The 27,593-nt window shown below is 55.3% G+C and overlaps 2 protein-coding genes across 9 annotated transcripts in view; one reads left to right on the top strand and one right to left on the bottom strand.

The window, feature by feature from the left end:
* Window positions 1-1,572: 1,572 nt before the first annotated feature.
* On the bottom strand, window positions 1,573-15,644 carry ADAMTS15 (ADAM metallopeptidase with thrombospondin type 1 motif 15). Its single transcript, XM_071449865.1, has 8 exons — window positions 14,432-15,644; window positions 10,155-10,287; window positions 9,002-9,169; window positions 8,308-8,591; window positions 6,849-7,026; window positions 6,576-6,757; window positions 5,830-6,005; window positions 1,573-4,557 (listed from the first exon to the last, which is right to left on the bottom strand). The coding sequence occupies exons 1-8, from the start codon at window positions 15,323-15,325 to the stop codon at window positions 3,777-3,779; spliced, it is 2,796 nt and encodes a 931-aa protein (XP_071305966.1). The 5' UTR covers window positions 15,326-15,644; the 3' UTR covers window positions 1,573-3,776.
* Window positions 14,960-27,593, top strand: part of ADAMTS8 (ADAM metallopeptidase with thrombospondin type 1 motif 8) — a 31,430-nt gene continuing 18,796 nt past the window's right edge. For 6 of the 8 annotated variants that reach the window (XR_011682789.1, XR_011682787.1, XR_011682786.1 and 3 more), the window contains exons 1-2: window positions 14,960-15,079; window positions 17,448-26,242. Coding sequence is in view for 2 of the 8 variants with exons in the window: in XM_071449866.1 (XP_071305967.1) it covers window positions 25,643-26,242 (600 nt within the window). In the remaining 6 variants the exon portion in view is untranslated. Of the gene's footprint in view, window positions 15,080-15,117; window positions 15,215-17,447; window positions 26,243-27,593 lie in introns of those variants that run through there. The other 2 variants (XM_071449866.1, XM_071449867.1) reach the window with 2 other exon arrangements.

The raw sequence follows: 27,593 nt of genomic DNA, 5'->3' as shown, positions 1-27,593 counted from the left end.
GGGGGAAGGTTCCCAGCTGTGTCTGTTGCTTTAGGATTGAACATTACACAGAAATTCTTCCCTGTGAGGGTGGGGAGGCCCTGGCCCAGAGCAGCTGTGGCTGCCCCATCCCTGGAAGTGCCCAAGGCCAGGTTGGACAGGGTTGGAGCACCCTGGGACAGTGGGAGGTCCCTGTTTGTGGCAGAAGGGGATGGAAGGAGATGATCTCCATGGTCCCTTCCAACACTGACTGTTCTGGGATTCTGTGATGATGGAAAGCAAACTGAGCCTTCCCCCAATAAAACACATGAAATTTGCCAAATCATTACAACATAATGGGGAAATAAATTGCATTTGCTGGGGGAAAATAAAATCCCAGGCAACCTGTTGGGAGCTGGGGGGTGACATCAGGCATCCCTGAGCTGACACAGCCCAGGAGCAGGAAAGGCTTTATCTGAGCATTGGCCCCAGCACAACACGGCAGAGAGAGGGCTCTGACTCAGGGAGGGTGTGCTGAGAATCTTAGGAGGAGCACACAGACAGGGTTGTTCCAGGATGTGAGAGTGCTGTTCCACTTTACATCAATCATTTTAACTCTATATTCCTGTCACCCTGACAAAAGAACATCCTGATTCCAGCCTAAGGCAAACCAGCCTCCTTCAATGAGCATCCCCAATTCCCCTGGGGCTCACAGGAACTGATTCACCACGGGGCTCCTTCAGGTTGGGTTTCCTTTTTACCATTAACCAATCCTGTGGCAGAAGCAAATCAGAATAAACCTGTTGGACTTATAAAGGTGTTGGTTCTGATGCCTTCGGATTTTAGGTTTTCTATTTTTCATATGTTTCAGGGCTGCATGAGATGGAAAACGATGCTTGAGGGCTTGGCTGTTGGGTTAGAAAAGGTGCTCAGCATCCCTTTCCCTCTGGAAAGCAAAGCCCACAAAGCCTCAGCAATGACACAATTCCCCCATAGAGGTGGAAGTGAAGGTGTGAGAAAGAAGCAGAAGGGAAAGGAACAATTATGAAATTGTAATCCTGCAGTTCTTCAGTGTACAACTAAAGCTTTTCTATTTTCCATCTATTTGCAATCCTGCAGTTCTTTAGTGCATAACTCCAAACTCCACACACAGTGGGAGCTGCTGCTTCCCCATTTGGGGCAGACACAACAATTCCTCTCCAGGCCTGGCAATCAAGGACACCTCACTGCCTCAGGCCCCAGAGATGGGAACAAAAGGGAGTTGGGGGCAGCAAACTTGGGGTCAATGACTTCATCAGCTGCAGCTGGAATTGGAAGATGAACCCCCAAAATGTAAATGGACCAAACTTATAAAGTGTGAAACCCGTGACCCATTGTCCATTTTTGGGTGGGTTTTGTCTGCCTGAAATGTACCTGAAGGCCCTTCAATAAATAGAAATGCTTTTTATTCCCTCCATTTTGTCTGGCCTCTGTTTTTAGGAAAGCCCAAAAAGGATCAGTTTTGTTCTTTAGTTAATGAGCTGACACTATAGAGGGGTCAGGCTCACAATAACACAAAGAATACCCTGCAGCCACCAACAAAACAACCCTTGCAGGAGCGTGTCCCCCCGGGGGTAACTTTAAATACAGATTTATTTCAGGTTTGCTACTGACGCACAAACAGCAGAGATTGATGTTCAGTATACATGGTATACACAAAGCAGCCAGAACCGTCGGCATCTCCGTCCTCCTGCTGCACCCTCAGCAGAAGAACCACACACGAGGAATCCCTCCCCTCCTCAGCAACCAGGCTGACAATTTCTCGGTGGCTTAGAAAGCAGCTGTGGGATGGCAGGACACCAAAGGGCAGCTCCGCAGAGCTCTGTCCCCAGAGGGAAGTGCAGCGGGCTCAGATATGCAGGAAAACCCCCGGAAAATGGGTGGTATGTTCATGGGAATGGAGACCTGGAAGGGATTTCCTAAGAACATTAACTCCCGTTCCCTGCTGTGCAGAGCAACCACAACATCTGCTCCTGGCTCTGTGGAGCAGCGTGGAGACCTAAAACATGATTGCGTTGAAAGAGGCATTAGATGGATCCTCTAGGAGGATCCCCAGGGAGGATGAGCCCACAAACATTGTCACAAGGAGCTTGTGAGCTGCTGCAAAGATCTAAGAAGGGAACTCTCGTGCCACCTGTCCCCTTTCTTGTCATTCTCACCTTGCCCACAGCTGGAGACCTTCTGGAACCACCCAAGGGGCAACGGAGTTTCCTTGTTGGACCTCCAACAAGCATGGCAGGCTCCAAGCCTTTATTTGCTGAGATGGCATATTCTGCCTACCCAAAATCTGTGTCTCATCCCTACAATACCTTTCTGCTGATCCCAGCGACTGCACAGCTTGACCCAGAAGCTTTGGCTTGCTCACAGTCACAGCTCATTGATTAAGAGGCACCTGCATCAGTGACAAAGCAAAAAACTCAATGGTGCCTTGATGATTTGATCTGAGCAAGAGACCTCAATGATGAATGGGGTTTGGGAGAGGTAAAACAGCCTCTGACCACAACAGGCACGATGCTACAAAACTGTCAGAGGTGCAGAATAACCCCAGAGGCACAGAACAAGCCCAGAATAACTGGAGGGGGAATCTGCTTGTAGATGCTTTGCAGCAGCAAGAGGGTTGACAGTCCCTCTTTCCCTGCATGCCTGAACCCCACTGAGCCCCTTTTTCCTCAGGAAAGCCAAAGACCCAAATTAGTCTCCCTCTCCCTCAGCTCCAAAGGGATGCCAGGGAAGTGACCCCAGCTCTGACAGAGCTCAGGATATCTCAGGGAGGCTTTACACAGAGGAAAAATACCCCAGCCTGGTTAAAGGCTGGAGGCTATGGGAAGTCTGGGCATGACATACTGGTCCCATTGAGCATTGAGCACCATTTCCAGAGCAAAGCAAAGTCTCAGTGGCTGGGGGGGCTGTGTCTGACCCTGTGGAACTACAGCACAGCTGCTTGCTGCTTTTTTGGAATGACAGCTCAAACCTCAGGTCCACTGTGATGCCTTTTAGCCCTGAAAAGCTTCAGGTGGACCAGGGTGTAAAGGAGCATCCAGATGTTCACACAGCCCCATCCCAAAGCACCATAGGAAACCTCAGGCTGGTGAGATCCCCTGGGAATAACACCAGCCCTGCTATGCAAGGTTTACATCCATCAGGAGGGGAGGAAGGAGGTTAAAAAAATACAGAGTTAAGCACCATAAAATTTACACTGGTCAGGTCATAAACACGAGGAGAGAATGAAAATAAAGCCACCACCTTCCAGCCTGGCCCGGGGATGCTGCTGGGACAACAAAGTCCCCACCAGCAAGCCCTGGAGGCATCAGTCCCAGTGCCTCATCGCACCGGTGGTCGTTGCATTGGTAAATCCTTTTGGTCCCGTTTAGCATGAGTGTTGGGGGAGTCCAGGGAGAAGGGAGGTAGGGTTGGTCCTGGGAAGGTGGGGGGAGGCTTCATCTGTGCAATTTAGGGGCATCTCCCTGCCTGTACCACAGATCCATCACAGGCAGGGATGATCCTCCTCGCTTCCATCTGTCCCCCCAGTTCCCAGCCTCCACCGGTGGTTTCCGTGTCGTCCAGTGGCTTCGAGGTAGATGTTCATTCCCGCTCTGTCTCCAAGCGACCTGGTTGGTAAAAGCCCTCTCTCCCAGGTGCACAGGGCTATCCCCACACCCAGGTCCCTTTTTGTTCCCATTTTTTTCCTTATTTTTCCCCCTTTTGCTATGTGCTATGGACATCTCCCCCACTCCCAACCTCTGGCACACGCCCTTCCTCGCAGGCACCCCTTGACCTGCTCAGCACGGCCTCAAGGTGCAGAAATCCAGCTCCTGCGGCTTCCTCCGAAAATTGCAACTCTCCCGGGGCAGCAGGCGCCCGCTGGGCACCACGCACTTCAACGCCCTTCTCTTGAAACCCCGACCACAGCTCTTGGAGCAGGAAGACCAAGGTCCAGCTTCCCAGGCCGGGCAGGGCTCCCCGCAGAGCCGGACGTCGGCGGGGCGCTGCGCGGCGTCGCACTCGGCGGCCGGCTGGCCGTAGGAGTCGCGGCAAGCCACGGAGCGCTTCTGCAAGCCATCGCCACACGTGACAGAGCACGCCTCCCAGCCACCCACCGCCCACTTGTACGAGGGCCGCTTGTAGCTCGGCCTCCCGCCATCCAGGCGGTTGGACAGGCTGAGCACGCTGTTGTTGAGGTCCGGCGGGGTCTTGCCCTCCTTCCTGTAGGAGGACTTGTCCTCCTTGCTCTCCTTGGGGAGGTAGAAGGAGTAGCGCACACGGGGAGGGGTCATCTTTCCCACGGAGAGCACCTCTAGAGTCAGGGGCTCCTGGATGGGTTTGAAGGCCTGGAGGCTCTCGACGGCGGTGCCGGTGCCGCTGTAGCGCAGGACGCTGCCCTTGACCATCAGGTCCCTCTCGACGGCCGAGACGATGAAGTGCCCGTTGAGCAGGTACTTGCCCTGCGCGTTCTTCAGCGCCAGGTAGTTGTCGTCGCTGACGAGGCCTTTGTAGCCCCGCTGGCGGATGTCGATGTTGGAGGCGCCCGCGGGGATGACCACCACGAAGTTGTAGCCATGCCTGAAAGGGAAGAGCGGGCAGTGTAGCAGACCCCACAGAATTGTCCAAGACCCTGTGGAGGGCTGAGGCTTAACAGTAGGAATTGCTGAGTCATGATGAGACAGCAAAATAAGCTCCTGTCTTCCACCGCTCAGACCCTAGCTTATCTCTGTAACCCCAGCTTATCTCTGTAACCCCATAGGTCACTTTCCAGTAACCCCTACTATTGGACAAGTTTGGATCCCTCTGTACCCTATAAAAAGAGGCTGTTTTAGCCCATTCAGGAGAAGAAAAGCCGTGGCTGGAACACTTCACAGACCCCTCAATAAACCCATCGCTGTGGAACCACCAGGACCTCTACTTCTCTCTCTTGTCTGCTTCTCCCCCGAGCCCCCCAGCACCTTAGCAAGCAAGAAAAGAGCTGAAATCATAAGAGAGCTGATAATCACTAAAGAGCTGAAATCCACTTGGCTTGCTTAAGGTAGCCAGGGCTACGAGCAGCCTGGGTATTTGGACACTCTGTCTCCAAGAGGGATTGAGCTATCTGGACAGGACTGCCTTGCCCGGGGGCAAAGCCTGCTCTGTGGGCTGGGGCAGGGGGGAGACTTTAGGGCAGGACATCAGCACAGGACACAATGCACAGACCACGCCTCAGATGCAGAAGATATGGACACATGAAAGAAAAACTGTCCAGAACCAGAGAAAAGTGAGAAAGCCCTGAACCTTTGCCCAAGATGCAGGAAAAAGAAAATGCTATGCAAATCAATGTTATTCCAAATATGATATAGATAAAAATCTTCTGTTGTGAAAAATGCTTCCCAGGGAAGGAAACCACCATGTAAAGATAAAAGTATTAGTAATGATACAATTACCCAAAATGTCTCTGAAGGGAGAACATTTGGGAAATGTCAATCAGCTCCTATCTGTGACATGGGGAATTACTCCAGCCTTGAGATCCTCCCACCCCTATGTTTGTCTTCTTCCTGTGAGGATTAGTTTGAATTTCCTTGCTGCATTGAGTTTTGTCTAGGCTGATGTCATCCAGTTACAGGAAGATGCTTCAGCCCCTCTGGCTCAACAGCACTCCATCAGCAGAAGTCAACAGGACATTAAATGTGTCCTGCTGCTCCTTCAGAGCCAGCCCAGGTGTCTGTGCAGTGATGTGCACGTGCACCAGCAGATTTGGCTCAGGATGGATTTATCCCATCACCATCTCCACAACCTTCCTGCATCCCCCACACCAAAACACAGAGCTGGGAGTTGGAGAAGTACACATGATAATCAAACACTCACATGGGTTTGGTGAACAAGCCTGAGACCTTCTTGCAGCTCTTGTTGTCTCCTCCGCAGACACTGCATTTGTCAAACTTCTTCTTGGAGCCCAGTTTCCCATCACAGCCTGCCTTGATGCATTTGCCCTGGACACAGACCGAGGTGGAGTCCGGGGAGCAAGGGGTGCCATCCACAACCTAAACCAGGTGAGAAAAACAAGCTGCTGCATTTCCCTCTGACATCTCCCGAGCTGTGCCCATCCCACCCCAATCCATCTGACAGGTCCTGAGGAGATGCCAGCAGGCACCAAGTCGCTCTTTGCCCATGTTCTGCTTTGCAGGCAGGATTTTGGGGTCTCTGAGAAGAGATAGATGGGACTACATCTCTTTTCTGCTCCCATCTAGAGAATTTCCTATCCTTTCCATTGCAGGGAACAAACTGCACAGGGGACACTGCTAACACCATCCCGCTCAGTCCCATGTCTGGATGTCCACCCTGCCCTGCCCGTTGCTTCCCCAGTACCAAACTATCATCCTCTATCCCAGAACCACAGAAATATGCCAGAGGCACATTTACAAAAGGTTAAAATGACATCTTCCAGAGGAAGACCCTCCATGGACCAGCTCCAGCCCCAGGCTGATTCATACCAGACTGGTGGCACCTCACCTAACACCATCCACCCACCAGACAAGGAAAATCTATTTATCTCCAGGGGCACTGGAGCCATCCCACAGTCCAGGCACTGACCCTGGGGGTCTCTCACCAACCTTGGGTGCCAGCACATAGAAGTAGCCGGTGCCGTTGGCCCGGCAGATGAGCTTGCACTTATCCCGGGGCGAGACACCGGAGTATTTGGGAACCCAGGAGACGGAGGCAGTCAGGCGGTTCGTGCTGTGACTGTAGCCATTGAAAGCCTCGCACTGCTCCTCACGGAAGCTCTTCCCTGGCACTGAAAACAGTAGGGAGGTGGTGTTGGGCACCAGCCTGCACCTCCAGCTTTGGTTGTCTGGGGTGGTTACAGGCTGAGCCCCAGCCCTTACCTGCAGCAGCGCAGGGCTCCAGGTTGCAGGAGCGGTACTTGACGCGGATGCCCTCGCAGTAGGAGCCCCCGTTGGCCGGCACGGGGTCGCTGCACTCCCGCCGGGCCAGCTGCACCCCGCCACCACAGCTCCGGGAGCACGGCCCGTACGGCGCCCACCTGGCCCAGCCGCCGTCCACCTGCAGGGAGGGACAGCCTGAGGGGCTGCACGCCCATCATCCCCACACCTGGAGCCATCCCTGCACTAGGAAAACCTGCAACCGCTGCACGCCCATCATCCCCACACCTGGAGCCATCCCTGCACTAGGAAAACCTCCAACCACCCACAAACAGAATCACAGAATAATGAGGTTGGAAGAGACCTCTGAGATTATCGAGTCCAACCTATGCCCTCACACCTCAACTAGACTCTAGCACCCAGTGCCATGTCTAGTCTTTTTTTAAACACATCCAGAGATGGTGATTCTACCACCTCCCTGGGAAGAGCATTCCAGTGCTTTATTATTCTTTCATTGAAAAAATTTTTCCTAATATCCAACCTATACTTTCCCTGATGTAGCTTGAGACTGTGTCCTCTGGTTCTGTCAGTGCTGCCTGGTGGAAGAGACCGACCCCACCTGTCTGCAGCCTCTCTTCAGGAAGTTGTAGAGAGCAATAAGGTCACCTTCCTGGTGAGGGGATCCAAGGGGTGCATGCTGATCTCTTCTCTGTGGTGAGTGAGAGGACCCAAGGGAGTGGTCTGAAGTCGTGTCAGGTGAGGGTTAGGTTGGATATCAGGAAAAAGTTCTTCCCCCAGAGGGTGCTGGGGCACTGAACAGGCTCCCAGGAAAGTGGTCACAGCCCCAAGCCTGACAGAGCTCAAGAAGCATTTGGACAATCCTCTCAGGTGTGTGGTGTGACTCTTGGGAATGGTCCTGAGTAGGGCCAGTAGCTGGACTCAATGATCCTTGTGGGTCCCTTCCAACACAGCAAATTCTGTGAGACTTGCCCAGGTCTGGCTGGAGCAGAGCAGCAGCCTCACTCCCTGAGAAATGCATGATCCCCAAGGAATCTCCTGCTCTTTCCACATCAGTATCCCCATGATGAGTCTCCACCAGCAGGAGATGGGGGATATCTCTGCCAGCACCTGCTCAAAGTGACTTTGTGGGGTGCTTTTGGGGCTCCCAGCACAGGCACTCGCCCTATACTCACTGAGTGACCCTTTAGGGTGGTTTTGTGTCTCCTAGCACAGGGACCCACCCTGTACTCACTGAATGGCCTGTTTTGGGCTCCCAGCACAGGCACTCACCCTGTACTCACTGAGTGCCCTGGTTTGGGGGTGTTTTTGCATTCCCAGCAGAAGCACTCACCCTGTACTTGCTGAGTGGGGTGTTTTTGGGTTTCCAGCACAGGCACTCGCCCTGTACTCACTGAGTGCCCTGTTTTGGGGCTGGTTTTGGGCTCCCAGCACTGGCACTCACCCTGTACTTGCTGACGTTGTGCCTCTCCACGCAGGCTCCCTTGAGGCAGAAGCGCCCATCGCCGCAGGCGGTGCCGTCGGCCCAGGGGAAGTGCCGGGTCTGGCACACGATCTGCCCCCGGGCCTTGCCCGTGCACCACAGCTTGGCACAGTACTGCATGTAGGGGCAGGGCTTGGAGCCCACCCCGAAGGCCAGCTCGCACTGCTGGTTCAGGCTGTAGCTCGTGCCCGGCAGGTCCTCGGGCAGAGGGATGGGTTTGGCAGGCTGGTCCAGCAGACAGTCCCCTGCAGGGGTGGGAGAGGGTCTGTCAGCTCCTGGGGGCTGTAGGGACCAGGGTGGGGAGTGGGGAGGGAAGGCACTGCTGCAGGGACATGAGGGAGAGATTGGGCCAAAGCTAGCCCAGGGATGCCCTCGATCTTGGCTGTATCCCAGACACAGAGGATTCCACCCACTGGTGATGCTTTGGAGCTGTGCCAGCAGCCTGAGTGCAGATGTCACTGCTGGGGACACACAGGAGGTCTGGACACTACAGAAATGCTGCCAACCTCCCATTTCCTTCTGAATTTGTTCATAGAGCCAGAAGAGGAAGAGCTCTACAGCCAACCACCTTTTCCCAGTAAGGACCTGCAGGGCTGGACCCTGTTCCCAGGGGACAGGGACACGGGCAGGGGGTGAGGGGCACAGCAGGGCTCACCATGGCCGCTGTCCAGGAAGTCAGTGATGATGGCAGCGCTGCAGGCTGACCAGGGGTTGGCACGGTCGATCTGGATGAGGGTGGGGGACATCATGTGGTTGGTCTTCAGCCTGCCAAAGACCTCCTCACAGGCCTTCACGTTGTCGTGGGGCATGTTGAACACATGGCCTGGGCGTGGGATAAGGGAGGCAGCATGAATAACCCAGCACAGCACGAGAGCAGGAACCCCCCCACTTCTTTCAGCAGAGACTGAGACATGGAGTGGGGCAGACCCACAAGGATTGCAGCTGTGGACAGCCCAGAAGAGCCAGCAAGCATTCCAGCTCTCTCCCAGATGCCTCATGCCCATGGAAAGCACACAGGAAAGGAAGGGCAAGGGAGTGAAGAGAAGGTGACAGGTGAGTTCAGCACTTGTCCTCTGTCTCCTCCCTCCCAGAGGTAGGTGTGCCCTCTGCCTGTTATTTCAGGACTCCTGAATCCTGGACACCCAGCTGTGGGAGCAACCATGAGAGCAAAGCTCATTCAGCTCCCTCAGCAGCCCTTTCCCACCTGGCTCAGCAGGAAAGGCAGAGTTTCCCTATCACCAGTGTTTTATGGAGTTAAACAAAACTCCACAACTTTTGTGGAAGTTGTAAAGCCGGTGTGTTTATGACAGCGCTGGATGCATGTGGGAATCATTCCCCTAAAATGACATGTGTACCTCTGGGAACTTCAGGCCTGTTTCTATCTCCTTCTCAAATACATATGTATACAATTTCACAATAAGTTCATACATATTCATTTTTATGAATTTTGTGTGACATTTGCTGCTAGTTCTTCTTTATCAGAAAGAATTTCTAGGTCAAGTTGACTTGCTTTCCCAGCAGTCTCTGTCTCTCTCTATCACTCTCTGTCTCTTTTCCTTTTATCTGTCTTTCACTGAAGCAGTTTCTTTGAGCCTGGGCTTTTGCAGTCCGACTACACAGCAAGCTACATACTTAAAGATGTACATTCTACTTAAATCAAAATAGATTTCTACTCTAGAAAATTTCTACTCTGCCTCACCAGACACCACCTGTAGTCTCATCTCCCAGAAGCCAAAACCAGGGCAGTTCCTGAACCCTGGCAGCCCCTGGGACTGCTGCTGAGAGGAAGAGGAGGGCTGGAGCCTTACCCAGCTCGTGGGCGGTGGTGAAGGCCGAGGGCAGCCCGTCGTCCTCGATGACGGAGCAGCTGCGCTTGGGGTCACACATGGTGCCCACGTCTGCCATCCCCAGCGTGTCACAGGTGGTGGCACCACACAGGTCCTGCCAGGCACAGAGAGAAGGGGTTAGTCCTGGGGACAGCACAGGTGTCACTGTTCCCCTTTCCCACCTCATCCCTGGCCCCTCATGGGGAGCTCCTGATGGGAGGAAAGCCCAAAGGTGTGGGAACCACACCGAGATACAGAGACAGGAAACATCAATCCTGACCCAGCCCAGGCTGCAAGGGTGTGTTTGCACTCAACCCCAGCACCAGGGATGTGTGTAGCATCCTGCTCTGCCTTCAGCAACAGCTTTTCCTACCCAAGCAGCTGCTCTGGCCAGGGTGGAGCTGGTTTTGTCACGGACGAGCCAGCCTGGTTCCCTTGGTCTTAAGTGTGAGCTCAAGGACTAGACCCAGGTGAGTGCATGGGAACACATCTGGCCTTGGACTCAGGGCTGAGCCACTTCTCAATCTCATTTCTCAGCTTCTTCCAAGAAAAAAGGAAGCCCTGGACCAGGTCCAGAGGTTTCCAAGGCTAAAGAAGGTGCTCCTGCCTCTCTAAGACACTCTGCAGCCATCCTTCAAGGAGCAACCAAGCCCAGCTGATAAACGGATGAACCAGCCCAGGATGAACCAGCCCAGGCTTCCACCCCCAAACTGAGGACAGCCACATCCTACATAGATGTTGCCAGGAGAGAGGCTGGAAAGGGTCTCATCGTGGGCAGATCTGCCCTTCCCCAGGTGCTCCTGCTAAGAAAAGTCCATTTTAGGCACACTGATGCTGCAGCCTGGCAGTAATCTTGTCCCAGGTGCTCCCTTCCCCTGCTGGGTGTGGTTTGGGTTTGGGAGGGCTGGAGCATCCTCCCCTCCCTGGGTGCTGCCCCAGAGCTGCCAGGGAGGCCATGCAGCGGGCACAGGGCTGTTTCCACATGAAAAGAAAAGCAAGGGACTCTCTGGGCGCTCCCATGCTATAAATAAGTGTGATTCATGCTCAGCACTCGCCCAGCCAAAGCGCCTGGGTTGCTCAAAATCCTGCAGGAGCTGCTCTGCCAATATTTCCAGCAAGGTTTCCAAGCTGCAGGCATTCCCGCGCAGGCAGGTTCAGCCGTGGGTAAATCACAGCCCTGATGACTTCAGAGAGCCCCAGCCAGGGCTGAGATGGCTTTAACAGGAGACCTGGGGCCACGAGTGTGGAGGCACAGGCAGGACCGGCATCTCCAGAGAGGTGACGTGAAGAAACGTCTGGGTCTGCTCTGGTGGTGGAAAACCCCATCACGCAACTGAGTTCAGCACTTTGCTCTGCAATTCTCCTGCCCAGCTGGGGCCCTGCTGCATCCCTGATCCCAGGAGAAGAGGTGGCAGCCCCACCTTGCCCTGGCAGTGCCACCACTGCTGGGCACAGGTTGATTAATGGTGCTGGCAAGCCCAGGGGCAGAGTCCCAGTCCCAAAACACCACCAAGAGCCAGTGGCATCACCACCCTGAGCCAACCCAGGGCTGCAGCTTGCCCAGGAGCCCCTGCTCTGACCAGCACTGGGGGTTTGGGGGTGAGGATGGGGCACGGGGAGGAATGTCCCAGCCTCACAGCTCACAGCTCCCTGCTCAGTGCTCTTTGAAGAGCTCTCAGTGCTCTTTGAAGAGTTCTTTCCTCGCCAGCACAGCGAGCTCTGGCTCCCAGCCCAACACCTGCACTGACACACTGACCCACTTCTCGCTCGGAGCCTCACTGGGATTCACCACCAGCAGCTCTCTGGGGGCTTTTCCCTCACTGCTCACCACAGCCTCCTCAGGACAGCCTGGCCATGACATCTCTGACCTTAATGACAGGTCCTGATCCCCCACCTGAATGCCTCCTTCAGCCTTGCCAGTGTTGAGGCTGCTCAGGAGGGGAGCAGAGAGAAATGGAAGAGGTTTAGGGTGGAAAGCACCGTGCAAGGAGCCAGCTCTGCCTTTGCTCTCTGTCACTGGTGTCCCCTCTGCTGGCACAGGTACAGGGAGGACCCTTGGTCCCCCAAGGGGCTGCAGGCAACCTGCTCAGTGCATCAGCACTCTGACAGCCTGACCTTCCTGCATGGGAACCTCCCAAGGCTTCTCATCATCCCTTGTGAACTTCTCAAGACGTTCCACAGGTCAGTCAGGGGGATCCTTGTGCATTAATTCACCTGCTCAGAGTCACAAGCACTCTCCCTGCCACAGAGGCTTCCTGTGTGCATCCAAAGCAGCTCCAAAAAGCTGAGGCTTGAGCTGCAGTTTCCAAATTCCCCCAAGTGCTAGGCTGCAGCCAGATCTTCCTTCATGCAACTTCCCTTTGGTTTTACAGCAAAGCAAAGATGTGCAGACAGCGTGAGGTCCAGGAGGGGTGGGAAGGATGGACAAGCCCCTTGCCATGGTGTGCAGAGATATTTCCAGGAGAGCAGCTGAAGGCTGGATGCTCTGCAGGACCCTCCAACAAGCAGTGGCTCAGGTAGGAAGGGAATCTGCAGATTCCCACCAGCTGATCAGGACTGAGCTTCCCAAAGGCAAATCCATCATTCAGTGTTGGAAGGGAGCAAATCCAAGCAGTAAAACAGAGCCCCATTCGTCAGCAGCTCATCATCACAGTGAAAACTGCCTATCAACCAGCCTGGAGGTGAAATTTAAGTCGGGGGCTTATGTAACAGCTTTTTGGCAGGAAGATAAGCTTTGGGATGTCAGGGGACCACAGATGGATGCACTCAAGGAAGGCAGATGTCTCCCTGACCGTGTGCCTTTGCATTGAGCTTGCTTTGGGATTTCAGGAATGGATGGTTTAGCAATGTGTAAAAAATGCAGCCCAGACGTGATCCACATCTTTTGAATGGCTGGGACCGGCTCTGTCCCACGTGCAGCTCCAGTGACCTCACGGGGCTTCCACCAGAGGTGGAGCTGCCTCCTCCCTGCAGAGGTGTCAGCAGTGTCCTCCTCTGTGAGCTGCTCCAGCAGCCTGGCCTTCCATCCTGCCTGTGCTCCCAGAGGATTCACAGCTGGCCCGGGGTGGGGAGGACAAGAAGACACACAGGACAGGATCCTACACGTCCTGCACAGCATCGATGGCTCCGGGCCATTGTCAGCCCTTGCTGAGCCCAGGCTAGGGACAGCTGAACTGAGCTGGATGCTGTATCCTTCCCACCCACCACAAGTGCTTGACCTGGAAAAATGTTTTGGGAATGGTCTCCCTGCTGCTGAGGGGAGTTCCTCACCTGTCCCTAATCCAAAAACATCTGGGCAGGGATAGTGGAAGGAGAAAATGCAAGGAGCCTTTTCTGCCAAATCCTGCTGCAGCCAAGATAAGACGTGACTGACCCCTCCAAGCTGGGCTCATCCTCCTCCCATCCCATCAGGGATTTTGGGATGCAGGCACTGGACTGATGTCCACACTGAGACAGGACTACAGGGAGGGAGGAACAATGGGGAGAGGCTGTGGGAGCTTTGGTGTCACCCAGTTTGTGGGGGTGGGAGGATGCAGAGCTCATCCCACACGCCACATCACCACGGAGCCACGCCAAAGGCAGCTCCAGGCCTCTCTCCCACCACAGGGATGCAGCCAGGCACTGGGGGCAGTGGCTCTCTGCTCTCCCCCACTCGAGGGCTGTAGTGCTGGCTGATCTCTGGTGCTTCACTTCCAGCCCTGAACCGGGTCCATGCAGCGCAGCCAGTGCTGAGGAGAGGTCCAGGTTCTCAGGAGAACCTCACGCATGAGTCAGAGGAAGCAGGGAGAGGTTTTTTCTTGGCAGGTGGCACTGTGAGCTCTTCCCAGCTGGGGAGGGGGAACAGGACCATGCTCCTCCTCTTCTGGGCTCAGACCTCTCATTTCAGGGCGCACTCAGAGCCTCAGGGCACTCGCTGCCAAGCTCCAGCATGGAGGCAGGAGATAGAGCAGCAGGTTTCTGCCCGTGGGGCATCCTGCCTTTGGACACCTCCCGGCCTCACTCACCCCATGGCAGGGATTTTTGCAGGCTGCTAGCCAAAACCTGCCCAGGGGACAGCAAGGGCTGGCCCAAGTCTGCTTGCTCCATGCCTCTGGTCCCCCCACCCAGCATCTGAGAGTGGAGGTTCCCTGGGAAAGAGGGACAGGCACAGGCACAACCTCCCCCATCCCCCGGTCATGCACACAGGAGGCAGAACACCTCAGCCCAGTGCAGGGCTCTGTGCCAGGGGGGAGCAGCTCCTCGGGCCCCCCTGCACCCACCTGCTTGGTGAAGAGGATGGCGGTGTCCCAGTACTCGGGGTGCTTGTCGCTGACCTTGTTCCACTTCTTCTGCCAGGCGCAGAAGTTGCGGAGGGTGAGGGCGGCGTTGCTGGTGACTTTGGGCCCCTTGTCATCCTGCCCGATCAGGAGGAACTTGACCACGGAGATCTGGATGGGGTTACGGATGCTGGGGTGCTTGTAGAGGCGGGCGGCCGTGGCCATCAGGGTGAGCAGGTAGTGCTGCAGGTCATCCCCGTGGAACTTCACCATCGACTCGTCGGCCACCACCAAGGTCTCCACGTAGCGCGGGACCGAGGCGAAGCGCTTGGCGCGGCCGCCTTTCCCCCCCGCACGCCCCCGGTACTTGTCGAGCGCCTGCAGCACGCCGGGGGTGAGCCCGGAGCCCACGGCGCACCGGGATGCTCCGGCCCCGACGGGGCGGCCGGGGCTGCGGCGCTGCAGGCGGTGGAGCCCCCCGGGCGCGCCCCCCGCCAGCGGGCTGATCAGGTACTCGGCTCCCCGGTAGCCGAAAGCCCCCCGGAGCCCCCCGCAAAGGCTGAGGGCGGCGAAGGACTCGCGGTCGGCGTTGACATCCCCCGAGTAGAAGCAGTGGCGGAGAGCGGGCAGCGGGCGGGCGGCCGCCCCCAGGTAGTGCGCGGCGAAGGCGGGCGCGATGAAGCGGGCGTCGGGGGAGAGGTGGAGGTAGAAATCCTCCCCGAAAGCCGAGAGCTGGATCACCACCGCCTGCCCCCCGCGCGGGGGCTCGGCAGGGCCCCCCCTGAAGTAAGCGGGCCCGTTGATGTCGGGGTCCAGGCGCAGCGGGGTGACCAGCGCCGAGTCGGGCTCCGGGGCAGCCCCCGCGCTCAGCAGCAGCAGCGGCAGCAGCGGCAGCATCGTCCCGGCTGCTCAGGCCGGCCGCATCGGGGTTCGGGGGAGGCGCGGGGGGGAGAAAGCAGCGCCCGGCCCCCCCCCTTCCTCCCTCCCTCCTCCTCCTCCTCCTCCTGGACCCGCGGAGGCTGGAGGAGCGGAGCGGCCCCGCCGGTACCTGCTTTGCGGGGCGCACCGCGCTCTTATAGCGGCGGAGCGGGGCGCGGCTTGGCCCCGCCGCAGCCACTCCGGGGCGGGGGCCGGGGCCGAGCGGGGCCGAGCGGGGCCGGCGGAGGAGCCGAGCGGAGCCGGGAGAGAACCGCGCTCCGCCCGGGGCTGCCGCCGCCTCCCCGGGGCGGAGCGGGGCGGGGGCGCGGCACCGGCGGGAGGACGGCAGGGGATGGAACGGTGGGGTGGGATGGGGTGGGATGGGGTGGGATGTGGGTTTGAGATGGGGTGGGATGGGGTGGGATGTGGGTTTGAGATGGGGTGGGATGGGGTGGGATGTGGGTTTGAGATGGGGTGGGATGAGCGGAACTGAGGAGTGGGATAGGATTGTGTGGGGTGGAATGGGATGCTGAGGTTGGAGCAGGATTGTGTGGGGTGGAATGGGATGCTGAGGTTGGAGCAGGATTGTGTGGGGTGGAATGGGATGCTGGGGTTGGAGCAGGATTGTGTGGGGTGGAATGGGATGCTGGGGTTGGTGCAGGATGGAATAAAGGGTGGGGTGGGATGGGGTGGAGTGAGGTAAGATGGGACAGGATAACAGGTGGGATAGGACAGGATGGGATGGGAATGGAATGAGGTGGGAGGGGGGGGTGGGACAGGATAGGATTGGGGTGTTGCATGGGATGGAGTGGAAGGAGACCCTCTTCTCTTTTATTCCTGCAGCAAAGAGGGAAACTGCATCCCCCAGGGATGTTCCCACCTGCCAGGCTCTCTCCTGCCACTCTCCAGTTTTTCTGAACCCTGCTCTAAGTGAAGGGATGGAGCTTTGTGACCCCACAGGGATGGGGCCTCTGGTGTGCACAAGGGTGTGCAGGGAAGATAAAAGGTCATAGAATAATTGAGTCATGGAACAGTTTGGGTTGGAAAGGACCTTTAAAGGTCAACTATTCCAGCCCTCCATCCTCTGCTCCGTGCTGGTATTTGGGACAGTTCAGTGGAATGGGGAACCCGCTATTTGACAGCTGAGGGCTTAGTTCCCAGATTTATCCAGGCAGAACAATGTTTTCCACAGCCCAGGGGTGTCTAGCACCGAGATCTGTGCCCCTCCATGCCCCTCCAGACCTGCCACCCCAGTGTCACACTGCCCCAACAACTCCTGCAGTCACACTCAGGGATCCCTTCCAGGGCACCCCTCTCCACCCACCCCACCCTCATTCAGCTGGGGCAAAGGCAATTCCCACTTCTGAGCTCAGCCTCTCTTCATCCCTGAGCACCAAAACACACTCCATAGGTGTTACCATCTGCAATATCCCCTCCTCTGAGACTGCAGGACAGCCTGTGTGGGGTACATGGGACTGCCCTCACCCACCAAATGCAGGGATCAGCAGAACAGCGTGTGCAGGGTGCTGGGGCAGGTAATGCTCCTGGCAGGTGGGAAGATCTCACTGTGGATGGGATTTTTGGAGGGCAGAGAAGAGTCCTCAGCAACAACCTGTAGCTGAGGGACAGATTTATCAGCACCATGGTTTGGTTTGGTTTGGCTTGGTTTGGTGATGAAATTAAGGCCTCTCATGGACAAACTGCTTTGATGTGATTTCAGCAAAGGCTGAAACCCTTTGAAATGCAAGCACAGCTGAAGAATGTGTGCATGTATGAAACAGGATCCAAAGTTATTGCCTAAGGCACAGGGCCCACAGCCCACAGCCCACAGCCCAGCTCGTTTTGCTGTCAGTGCATCCCCGTGCTGTGGTTTGCTCAGTCGTGTGCCTTCCAGCTGAACTTGTGACCCAAAACAACCATCTGACTGCACTGGGCTGAGGCAGTCAGGGCTTTGTCTGCTGGCCAAAGTGCAACGTGCCCAGGGGTGTTGGTAATGGGCAGCCCAGGGAGGGGAGGAGCAAGGGAAGAGGGGCACAGTCTTGAGCATCTTGAGGTGCCAGGAGGGAATTTCTCCTTCCCACAGCCTTGCTCTGCTCTGCAGGATGGTTTCTGCAAAGACCACAGCAGCATCCACAATGCCATAGGATCCTAAAGCTCCTGCCAGCTCCCTCAGCCTAGAGGTCCTCAAGCCAGAGTTGGTCAGTGCTGCCCCTGAGCTCCAGCCCCTCCATCTGGGAGCTCTCATCAGGAGGATGAGTCAAACCAAGCTGGCAGGAGCTTTATCTCCAGCCTGGAGAACATCTGATTGCCTCCTAATGGGGAAAGGCAGGAGAACATGTGAGTGGTTTGGCTGTGCCTGGGCTGAGACCTTCTCAAACCTCCAGGCACAGCACTGGCTGTGTCCTGTGATGCTGGGGGTGTGCCATGGGCTGGAAAACAGGGATGGACCAGCTGGATCTTCATCCCAGCCTCACCAGCCATCAAACTGAACAGCTGGGAATCACCTACCCCAAGGCTTTGCAAACCAAACCATCACTTCCCTGCAGCAGCATTTCCCAAAGCCTAACCCAAACCCAAACTGTAACCCTGACCCAAACCCAAACCCAAAACCAAATGCTAACCCTAACCCAAACAGAAATCCAAACCCAAAACCTAACCCTAACCCTAACCATAACCATAAACCTAACCCAAACCCTAACCCTAACCCAAACCCAGACCTAAACCCAAACCCAAACCCAAACCCTAACCCAAACCATCACTTCCCTGCCCAGGTGAGCAGAGAAGCTGTGGAGCACAGGAGCACACACAGTGCTCACCCTTTCCAGCAGGTGCAGGAATGTTTCAGAGCACTCCATAAAAGAAGGAGGCACATTTTAATTTCAGTTTTCCTCTTGCTCGAGGACATGATGTGATTTTTCTCTCCAGGGACAAGCCAGCAGCTGCTTGAAGCCCACACCTGAAGGCAGGAGCTGGTCCAGGTGACACCTTGGGGTCACTCCCTGCCCTTCCAGGCTGGCTGCTCCTCACCCCTGCAGTCCATCTGGGCTGGATGGATTTGGGATGAAGGTGTGTGCCTTGAAGGAGAGCACACAGAAAGCAGGGAATGGAGGGGGAAGATGCCTTTGGGACATTCTGAGCAGCTGCAGAAAATGAAATGTACCAAGGGATGTAAGGTGGATTCTGCTTCTACTTTGATTTTTGTCTAGAAACCACTTTAAGGTAAAGCCTATCTCGCTCAGGCTTAAGCCATTGCTCACTCTGATCTTGAAATATCAGTGTGAGCTGGTCTGCAGTGTGGATTTTCCTTCTCCCACCTTCCTCTTCCTTCATCCCAAACATCTCCAGGAAGCACCAAGTTATTTTGTTTCATTTATTCATCACCGTGATGCAAATTTATTCATTGTAAAACACAAAAAGAGCAAAAAATAACCAGCTTAAACCTCACATATCTCTTGGATGTTCCAGTTCACCAAAGAAATTGTTTTAAATAGAGCATCTGAGAATTTTAGGCCAAAGATAGAGCAGAAAGGTGGGTAAGGCAGGGGAAGCTGCCACTCAAGCAGTTGATTTGGGCTAAAATCTTGGTATATCAGAGGCTTCTCACCCAAAAGTTCAGGCTGTGCTCTCCCAGCTCCCCATCACCTGGGCAGGAAGGAAGGAAGATCCTCTCCAGGGACTGAGGATGGGTCAGAGTGCATTGTTAGTCAGCTTTCCAGGAAATAAAATGAAATAACATTTTCTTGGAGAAAAAAAACCCCAGCTGGGTCTAGGTAGGGTCATTGAGGGTGAGATACTGAAAAACCTGAGCATGTGGAGGAGTCAGTGACCTAAAACCTGCCCCACCCTTGGGGCAGGGAGATGCTGGATTTAATTAGTGCTATTCTGCCTGGCTGACAGGACGGGAGGTGGGCAGGGTGCTCCTCCTGGGATGGTGGGAGGAGAGGATCTGTGCTCCAAAGGTGTTCCAGCACCATCTCTGTGTCCCACAGAATAAACCAGAGCAGCCTGCTCCTCCTGTGCACAGGAGACACAAGAGACACAAGAGACGGATCCCTGAGCCTTGTTCACCCCCTCACAATGTCCTGACACAAAATGTCACCTCTGCAGTCTGGGAGGGTTCCCAATGGGGATATCATGGTACGTTGAAAAAAACCAATGTAATTCCTGGTTTTAGGCAATTTCCAGCTAGTACTGCAGGTCCTGGGGATGCTGATAGTCCATTCCCTCTGAAAATATTTAAAATACCCTCTCCTCACTCCCCTCAGCATTTAAGGCTTTCCATTCCCTCTGAAAACATCTAAAATCCCCTCTCCTCACTCCCCTCAGCATTTAGGCTTTCTCCTGTTTGAGGAAGAGAGACACTGGTTTTTCCATGGTGTTTTCAAACAGAACATGGGAATTCAGAAGAGCCAGATGCCAGTGCCACCCATCCCAAACCCAGCATCACAAGCTCCTGCTCACCTGCAGAGATTGGTGGCCCAGCACTCAGCACTGCACTGTTCCCACCTGGGCAGCTCCATCCATCCATGGATTCGCTCTCTGGGATGCTGTTCCCACCTGGGCAGCTCCAGCCATCCATGGATTCCCTCTCTGGGATGCTGTTCCCACCTGGGCAGCTCCAGCCATCCATGGATTCCCTCTCTGGGATGCTGTTACCACCTGGGCAGCTCTATCCTGTTCCCAGGATGGGATAGAGGAGGCTGCGTCCTCCCAAAATTTGAAAAACCCCAGGGAATGCCCCATAGCCTCTCCCTTTATTTGAATAAAGTCAAAAGGGACTCCTCTGCCTCCTTTTTGGCCATTTTGGATTCCCTCTGTGGGAGGCTGCTGTCAGGGACAGGGACACCAGGGGTGCACAAAGGCACTGAGCTGTCCCAGGTGAGGCTGCAGGGCTGGGCAAGCCTGAGGGGTCACAGGAATGATCCACACCTGGAATAAACCTGGGGGGACAGAGATTCCACAAGGCAGCTCTCACTCAGCAAAACCATTACAAAGTTCAGCCATTTTCATCAACCCACAAACCATGTGAGACTGGAATAGAGAGGAGGGGAGACTGTATTGATTATTATTTTTTGTACAAAAGAGTATTTTCATTCTAACATGCCATATTTATTTACAGAATTTATGGGCTGTTTCATAGGAAAAGCAGCCCTGCAGCAGGCTTGGAGGGTTTTAGAGGGTTTTGGCCCCAGAGCAGACACAACTTTGGAGTCTCAGGAAGGACCAGACTGGGGGGCTTTGCTGTCCCCTCCTTTGCCGTCCCCTCCCTTTGCAAACGGGTTCACATCCAAATTTGCAGCTCCGGGCTGAGTTTTAATTATTCCTTTTTACCCTCAGGGCAGAGAAAACACTTGGGACAATGATTTGAGCTGCTAATGAAGCAGCTCCAATCCCCAAAAGGATCTTCTCACTGATGTTCTGCTCTCAGGACACCTTGGAGGCCCCAAGACCCAGACATAGAAATGGAGAAGCAGCTCTCCAGGGAGGAGGTTGCAATGCTGGGAACAGGATTTAGCCCTTGATTTTGGACAGCCATAAACCTGTTCCCTTACCTGGACACAAGTGGGGCTGCAAACCCATCCTGAGGCAAGGCTGACCTCTAGTGCCACATCCTTGCTCTGGAAATCCAGGTATGAAATGGAATGAAGGCAATGGATGATGGCATTACAAATCAAAGTGCAAATAAAAATAGAGAATGAATACAGAAAAAAGAGAAAATTATATGGAAAAATCTAAAGATGGTTTAGATATTAGAAATTGAATTCATACAAATTGTATCAAATCACAGCCATGGCTCTTGATGTGCCCAGCACCAAGGGCACCAAATCTCAGAGGCAGCAGCATCAGCTGATGAACCAAGGCCCAGCCTGGCTGTCCCTTCCCTTCCCTGACTCCTAAAAATCTTCTTTTCCCACATTTAGGGGATCCAGGAGAGTTATCATTTGCCCAGCATCACTCTCACAGCAGCCAACCCTAACAAATCATTAGATGCTAAATCATCTCCAGGGATGAGCTGCTGCATTCAAATACAGCTCAAAGGGAAAGGAAAACCCTTTTTCAATGGGGTATCCAGAGTTTTGAGGCACCAAACCCTAAATCACCAGCACTTTTAAGGCAGGAGGGCCCTCTCGTGGCTGTGGCCATGGTGGGAGGGGAGGGCGAGGCAGCGACCACAGATTCAGTGGCACATTTCGCTTCTTCATTCACTCCTCGGCACCAAAACAAGCCCAAATCTCCCCCTTTTCACAGGAACAACCATTTCCCTGAGCCCCCTCACCAACCTCCACAGCCAGGATGGTTTCTCTGAAGGTACCTTGGCAGGACAGGGGCCAGGACTCTGATTTAAAGCCCAGCTGCTTTTCTGGTAGGCATTCCCACCCACCTGATCACTTTAAATGAAAACGACTGGAAATGTTCCTTTTGCTGTGGGGTGGGGTTTGAGCTGCAGGACCCCTTCAGTTCCACTTTCCCAGAAATTCCCAGGGCGGATTTAGGGTTGCTGGATTTAGGGTTGCTGGATTTAGGGTTTCCCACCGCAGCGTAGGGCAGCACTGACATCTAGCGGCCTCAATTTTGGGCATTGGAGCTGCTTCATTAGCAGCTCAAATAATTATCCTAAGTGTTTTCTCTGCGCTGAGGGCAAAAAGGACAACTAAAACTCAGCCTGGAGCTGCAAATTTGGATGTGAAGCCGTTTGCAGAGCAAGGAGGGGACAGCAAAGCATCACAAACTCCCCCGAAAAGCAGTGGGAGGAATAGCAGATTTATCTTTACAAACAAGCTGTGGGTCTGCTGGTAGGTAAAACTAGCACTTGGATACTCCAGTTCACCAAAGAAATTGTTTTAAATAGAGCATCTGAGAATTTTAGGCCAAAGATAGAGCAGAAAGGTGGGTAAGGCAGGGGAAACTGCCACTCAAGCAGTTGATTTGGGCTAAAATCTTGGTATATCAGAGGCTTCTCACCCAAAAGTTCAAGCTGTGCTCTCCCAACTCCCCATCACCTGGGCAGGAAGGAAGGAAGATCCTCTCCAGGGACTGAGGATGGGTCAGAGTGCATTGTTAGTCAGCTTTCCAGGAAATAAAATTAAATAACATTTTCTTGGAGGAAGAAACCCAGCTGGGTGTAGGTAGGGTCATTGGAGTTTGGGGTTGGAGGAGATAAAAGAAACAATGGGAAGGATTCCACTGATTGATGAATGCAAAAAGATATTTGCCTTTACAAATAAACTGTAGGTTTGCTGATAAATGAAATTAGACATTGAAAGATGAAGGAAACAAAGGGGGGGGGGGGGGAACTAAATTCTGCAAGAATTAAGAATTAAAAGGGAGGGTAATACATTAGAGGGGAATCTTTGGGATCACGCATTCCAGGAAGTCTGAGTCTCTCAAGTACCTCAAAAATGGGGAAAGAGAGAAGGGAAATATGGCCGGGAAATTGGGATAAAAAGGAGGCTGCATCCTCCAAAACTTTGAGAGATCCCAGGGGAATGCCCCATGGCCTCTCCCTTTATGGGAATAAAGTAAAAGGACTCCTCTGTCTCCTTTTTGGACATAAACCTCTGGTGTTTGTAAATTAATTTTCCTGACAGCGGCAATTTTGCTGCTGCAGAGTGAGAGCAGCAAACGCAGCACGGGTCTCACCTTGGGAGCCAGAAATGCCTCCCAAAATCCCGGGAGCTGCGTGCTGGGCAGGAGCAGCCCCGGGAGGGGACAGGAGGGACCCTGCAGGGCTGGGGACCCGCGGGGGGAGCGGGCAGAGCTTTCCAGGCTGTTTGATCAAAAGGGTCTCTAAAGCCCAGAGGCTGAGCAGTTAATGGCTTTCACATGCTCGGGCAGCCCCAGGAAACGCGGGCGGAGGGTGAGCTTTGGTGAGGGGTGAAGAGGCAGGAACCCCAAAAAGTCTTGAGGCTCCTCACCGTTTGCGGGGAGAGGATGCTGAGCGGCAGCCAGGTGAGGTTTTGCTCCTTCCCAGCTCTTTCTTTTTTGGGCTGGTTCGTAACGAGCCCGGCGAGGCTACAAGGAATTCCAGCTACTGTTTGCAGGGCGAGCCGCTAATGAAAAGCAGCGGTGCCTCGGAGCTAAGATGCAAGCGCGTCCTCCCAGATCAAAGATGCAGCTCCGGGAGCGGAAAGCCGGCAATAAATGACATCCTGTTGCCTGCAGCCTTACCTGGCCCGGTTCAGAGCAGGGGCAGAGCCTCCCCTCCCGCGGGAAGGGAGAGCCCTGGAGCTGTTGGCACCTTCCGAGGGGTTCGGGGTTGGAGCAGGCACAGTCAGGGCTCACTTTTGGCTTCTGGTCCTGGCTCTGCGCTTTCCTTCTGGTGTTAAAACACAAACTGTGCCCAGCTCGGTGAAGCTGGAGAGGGAGGAAAACCCACCCGAGTCAGTGGAAAGAAGCAGCTCCAGCTGCAGGCTGAGCTCCCTGCCAGGAGAGGAGGGGGCTGCCGAGAAAGGCTCTGGGTTTGGAAGGACCCCATTAGATATGGAGATACATCCCAGACCAAACTCCACTGGACCTGGGCTTGCTTTCCTCCCTTCCTGCAGTTCTCTGGCCACCCAACATCTGGATTTTAAGTGTCCCCTTCCACACCTGTGTCACTGTCCACCACAAGCATCCAAAATTGGTTTTCATTATTATTTCCCCCTCTGCTAGGCTTGCAACCCCCACACCTTAAAAAGGAGTGAGCAGAGCCGTGGCCCCAGGGCAGCTGCTGTTTGAGCCAGGGCTGTGTGTTTACTATAGGTTGGGATGTGGCTTTTAAGAGGAGATAATAACAGAGAGGGGGATGTAAATACATCCTGGAGTAAAGGGAGAGCAGCCCTAACCCCACTCCTCATTACTCAGCACTGACCAGACTCTGGTTTCCCAGGAATCCTGAGGTGCCAAACGCTGCTTGGCTTTTTCCATTCTTTTTCAGATGAGGCTGAGGGGTGAAAAAAATCAAGTGTGGAGGAGCTGGTCCTTGGGCTGGTACACACAGCAAGGCTAAAGGAGCCCAGGATGGATCCACCACCCCCAAACTGCTGCAAGGACGTCCCAGGATGTTCCAGTGCCGCACAAAGGGCGCTCCAGAGGCCAGGAATTTCATGAACTAATGGAGAAGGAGGGCTTAAGAGGAAAGAAGGAGTAATATATACGTAGTGATTTCCCTTCCTCCGTGACAGCCGGTTGTTCCCTGTTTCTGAGTGGGTTCCCAGCCAGGGACAGAATGTTTCTGCCCATCTCCTGGTGCTTGCCACGCTGAGCACACAGCAGCTACCTGGATTTACAGCCTGAGACTTTGCTATTGCTGCGGGGTTTTTCCTCGCTGCAAGGGAATTCAGTTGGGAATTCCAACTCAGTCTGAAATGGGGTGAATGAAGGGTTTGTAAATGAAGTCACACAACACACACAGAGTGAAACAAACAAAGAGCAACAGGAGGAGCTGGCTGCATTGTATTATTCTCATAGGTATTTTCCACAAGTCTGATTTAGCCGGTTGTCTTATTCCAGCTGGAGGAAACCCCATGTGGATCCAGCTGTTGGTTCAGAGCATGGAAACTCCTTGTACGTGTGTCCTGCTGGAGTTTTCCCTGGGGCCCAAAGCCCTCTCTGTCCCTGGCTAGGGGAAGGACATGGGAACCTCCCGAGGCACCTTCTGAAACGAGATGCTCTCCAGCTGGCATGGGCCCGGTGCTTTCCAGCTGGGAGGGGATGCTGAGAATCAGCGCTCTGGAGTAAACCCTTCCGTGCCGGTGGAGGGGGAAGTGTGCCAGCCCCTCTCCCGAGGGCTGGACCCCCGGCGCCCGGGAAGGATCAGACCCGTGCGGGCAGCGCTGGGGCTGAAGAAGGGGTTAATACTGGGAGAGCAACAGGCTGGAGTTGACACTTGCAGGCAGGCGGGGCTGCCGGCGCCTGATTGGCCTCAAATCGTATCCAAAAGTGGGTTGGGGTTGGTTTTTTTTTTTAGTTTTTTCCCCTTTTTTTTTTTCCTTCTCTGCTTCTTCATCTTTTTTTTTTTTTTTTTTTTTTTTTTCTTTCCCTGGTTTGGGGGGATATTTTTGATTTTTTTTTTCCTTTTTTTTTTCTTTCGGTCGCGTTTTTTTTTTTTTTTCTCTCTCTCTCTCTCTCTTTCACTTCTCCTCCTCCCCCAGGCTCCGGCTGGCAGGGGAGGGGAGTGGGGAGAACAGCGAGAGATCAAAAATAAACCTCTTATGTCAAAGCCGGGGGGAGAAAGTATAAATACAGCGGGCTCGGCGGCCGGCGCGGAGGCTGCGGGGGAAGAGCCCGGGGGGTGCGGGGCCGTGCCGTGCCGGGATGGGGCGGCGGGCGCTGCTGGCCGGCCGGGCCCCGCTCCACCTGCTGCTGCTGTGCCACGCCTGGGCGCTGCCGCCGCCGCCCCCGCGGGACACGCAGCCCGTGCTGCCCGCCCGCCTGCCCGCGCCCCCGGGGCAGCTGGCCCTGCGCCTGGCCGCCTTCGGCCGCGCCGTGGTCCTGCGCCTCCGCCCCGACACCACGTTCCTGGCCCCCCGCCTCCGCCTCCAGCGCCTGGGCGGCCGCCGCCCGCCGACGCCGCCGCGCCGCGGCTGCTTCTACGCGGGCGCCGTCGAGGGCAGCCCCGACGCGCCCGCCGTGCTCAGCACCTGCGGCGGCGGCGGCGGGCTGCGAGCCGCCTTCCTGCTGGACGGGGCGGCCTACGAGCTGCAGCCGCTGGGGCCGGCCGCGCCCGGGCCGCCCTGGGGCCGCCTGCACCGCCTGAGGCGCCGCGCGGCCCCGCCGGGAGCGCGCCCCGCCAGCCCCGGGCCCGAGCCCGCGCCGCGCCGCAGGGCCCCGCGCTTCGTGTCGCAGGCCCGCTATGTGGAGACGCTGCTGGTGGCTGACGCGTCCATGGTGCGCTTCTACGGCGAGGACGTGGAGGTAAGGGCTGGGTGCGCGCCGTCCCCCTGCCCGCAGCCTTCTGTCCGTGCTTGTGCCGCTCCTGTCTCTCCATCCTCCCGTCCCTTGCTGTCCCCGTCCCGGCCGCCTCTCCGCCTCCTCCCACTGCCTGTCTGTAGCCTTCATCCCTCTGTCCTCCCTACACACGCATCCCTTCATCCCGCTCTGTCCTGTCCCCATCCCCGCTGCCTCTCCTCCTCCTCCAGCCCTTCTGCCTCTCCGTCCCCTCCTGTCCTGCCCGCTGTCGGGTCCCCTCAGCCCCGGGACACCGGGGACAGCTTCAGGTGAGCGAGGGACCTCGGTCCTGCCTTCCCTGGCTGTGTGTGGGCTGCCAATCCCCGGTGCTGATGTGTGGGGCTCCCTCAGTTTGAAGCCTTTCCCAGCCCCATGAGCCTGGCTCTCTCTGCACACACGGGCACTGCGATGTCCCTGCAGCCCCAAGGTGTCCCCGAGGTGCGGGACAGGGCGGGTCCGTGCCCTTGTGCTGCCAGGGAAGAGCCGCAGGAATGGCCTTAAGTCCCTTCCGAGTGGAGCCGGGGCCAGTGGTAAATGCAGCAGGGGCTGAGTAATGCACAGCTCCGCTCCAGAGCCACCTGTTAGCGCTGAGCAGATGGATGAACAGCCCTTCCCCTCAGCCACCAGCGACTCTCACCCTCCCTGAACACTCTCTGCAGAGATCCTGCCCCAACCAGGAGCAGAGTCCGAGGTGCCTCAGCCCCCACACCCCTCTCCAGGTCTGTCCATGTTCATCCATTCAGGGCTGCCTCGTTCATCAGCACCGGGTCATTTTTCAAAGCCAGCTCCCCACCCCTACCCTGCAGGCATGGCTGCTCCAAATTCAGCTCCAAATTCAGGTTTGCCCCGTCGGAAGCGCTCTGCGGTCTTTGCAAGGGATAATTGTGCATTGAAGTTGCTCCTTTTCGGGTTGTTTGGGCTGCGAGAAGAGTCCTTAAAGCTGGAGCTCAGCAGGGAGCAGTTGGGAAGCTGAAACCAGAGGCTGCACTTTGCAGCCTGGCTTTGCCACTTTTACCGGCTTTATCCTTCCCCTAGGGGCTTCTCTGCTCCTAACAAAGCAATGTTTTAATTCCAGCCCTGCTCAGGCCAGGCTGGACCTTGGCAAATGCTAAACCTTGGGGCTTCAGATGATTGCAGCTGCTCAGCATCACTCTGGTTTTGCCCTTTGCTTGGTTTTGCCACCCAGCCAGGCTGGCAGGATCAGGTAGCAGAGGGATCAGTGAGCGAGGAGTGATGCACTTGGAGGTACCCCGAGTGCTCACAGGGCTCAGAAAAGAGTTTGAAGTGGAGTAAGCTGAATTTTTAAGCAACAGACATA

The sequence above is a fragment of the Agelaius tricolor genome, unplaced genomic scaffold (assembly GCF_023055355.1).
Source record: "Agelaius tricolor isolate 1412-34295 unplaced genomic scaffold, bAgeTri1.0.p SCAF_29, whole genome shotgun sequence".
NCBI lineage: Eukaryota > Metazoa > Chordata > Aves > Passeriformes > Icteridae > Agelaius > Agelaius tricolor.
The sequence above is the reverse complement of the archived record's forward strand: the minus strand, read 5'-3'. Positions and strand labels throughout refer to the sequence as shown.

What these genes read in the sequence shown, in the direction of transcription:
- ADAMTS15 (XM_071449865.1), bottom strand. Translation starts at nt 15,325, where the DNA reads ATGCTGCCGCTGCTGCCGCTGCTGCTGCTGAGCGCGGGGGCTGCCCCG. An exon ending in ACAACGTCAGCAAGTACAGG is followed by an intron (nt 7,027 to 8,307) that starts GTGAGTGCCAGT and finishes CCCTCCCTGCAG; the next exon opens with GTGGACGGCGGCTGGGCCAG. An exon ending in GGCTTGTTCACCAAACCCAT is followed by an intron (nt 4,558 to 5,829) that starts GTGAGTGTTTGA and finishes CTTCCCTTTCAG; the next exon opens with GCATGGCTACAACTTCGTGG.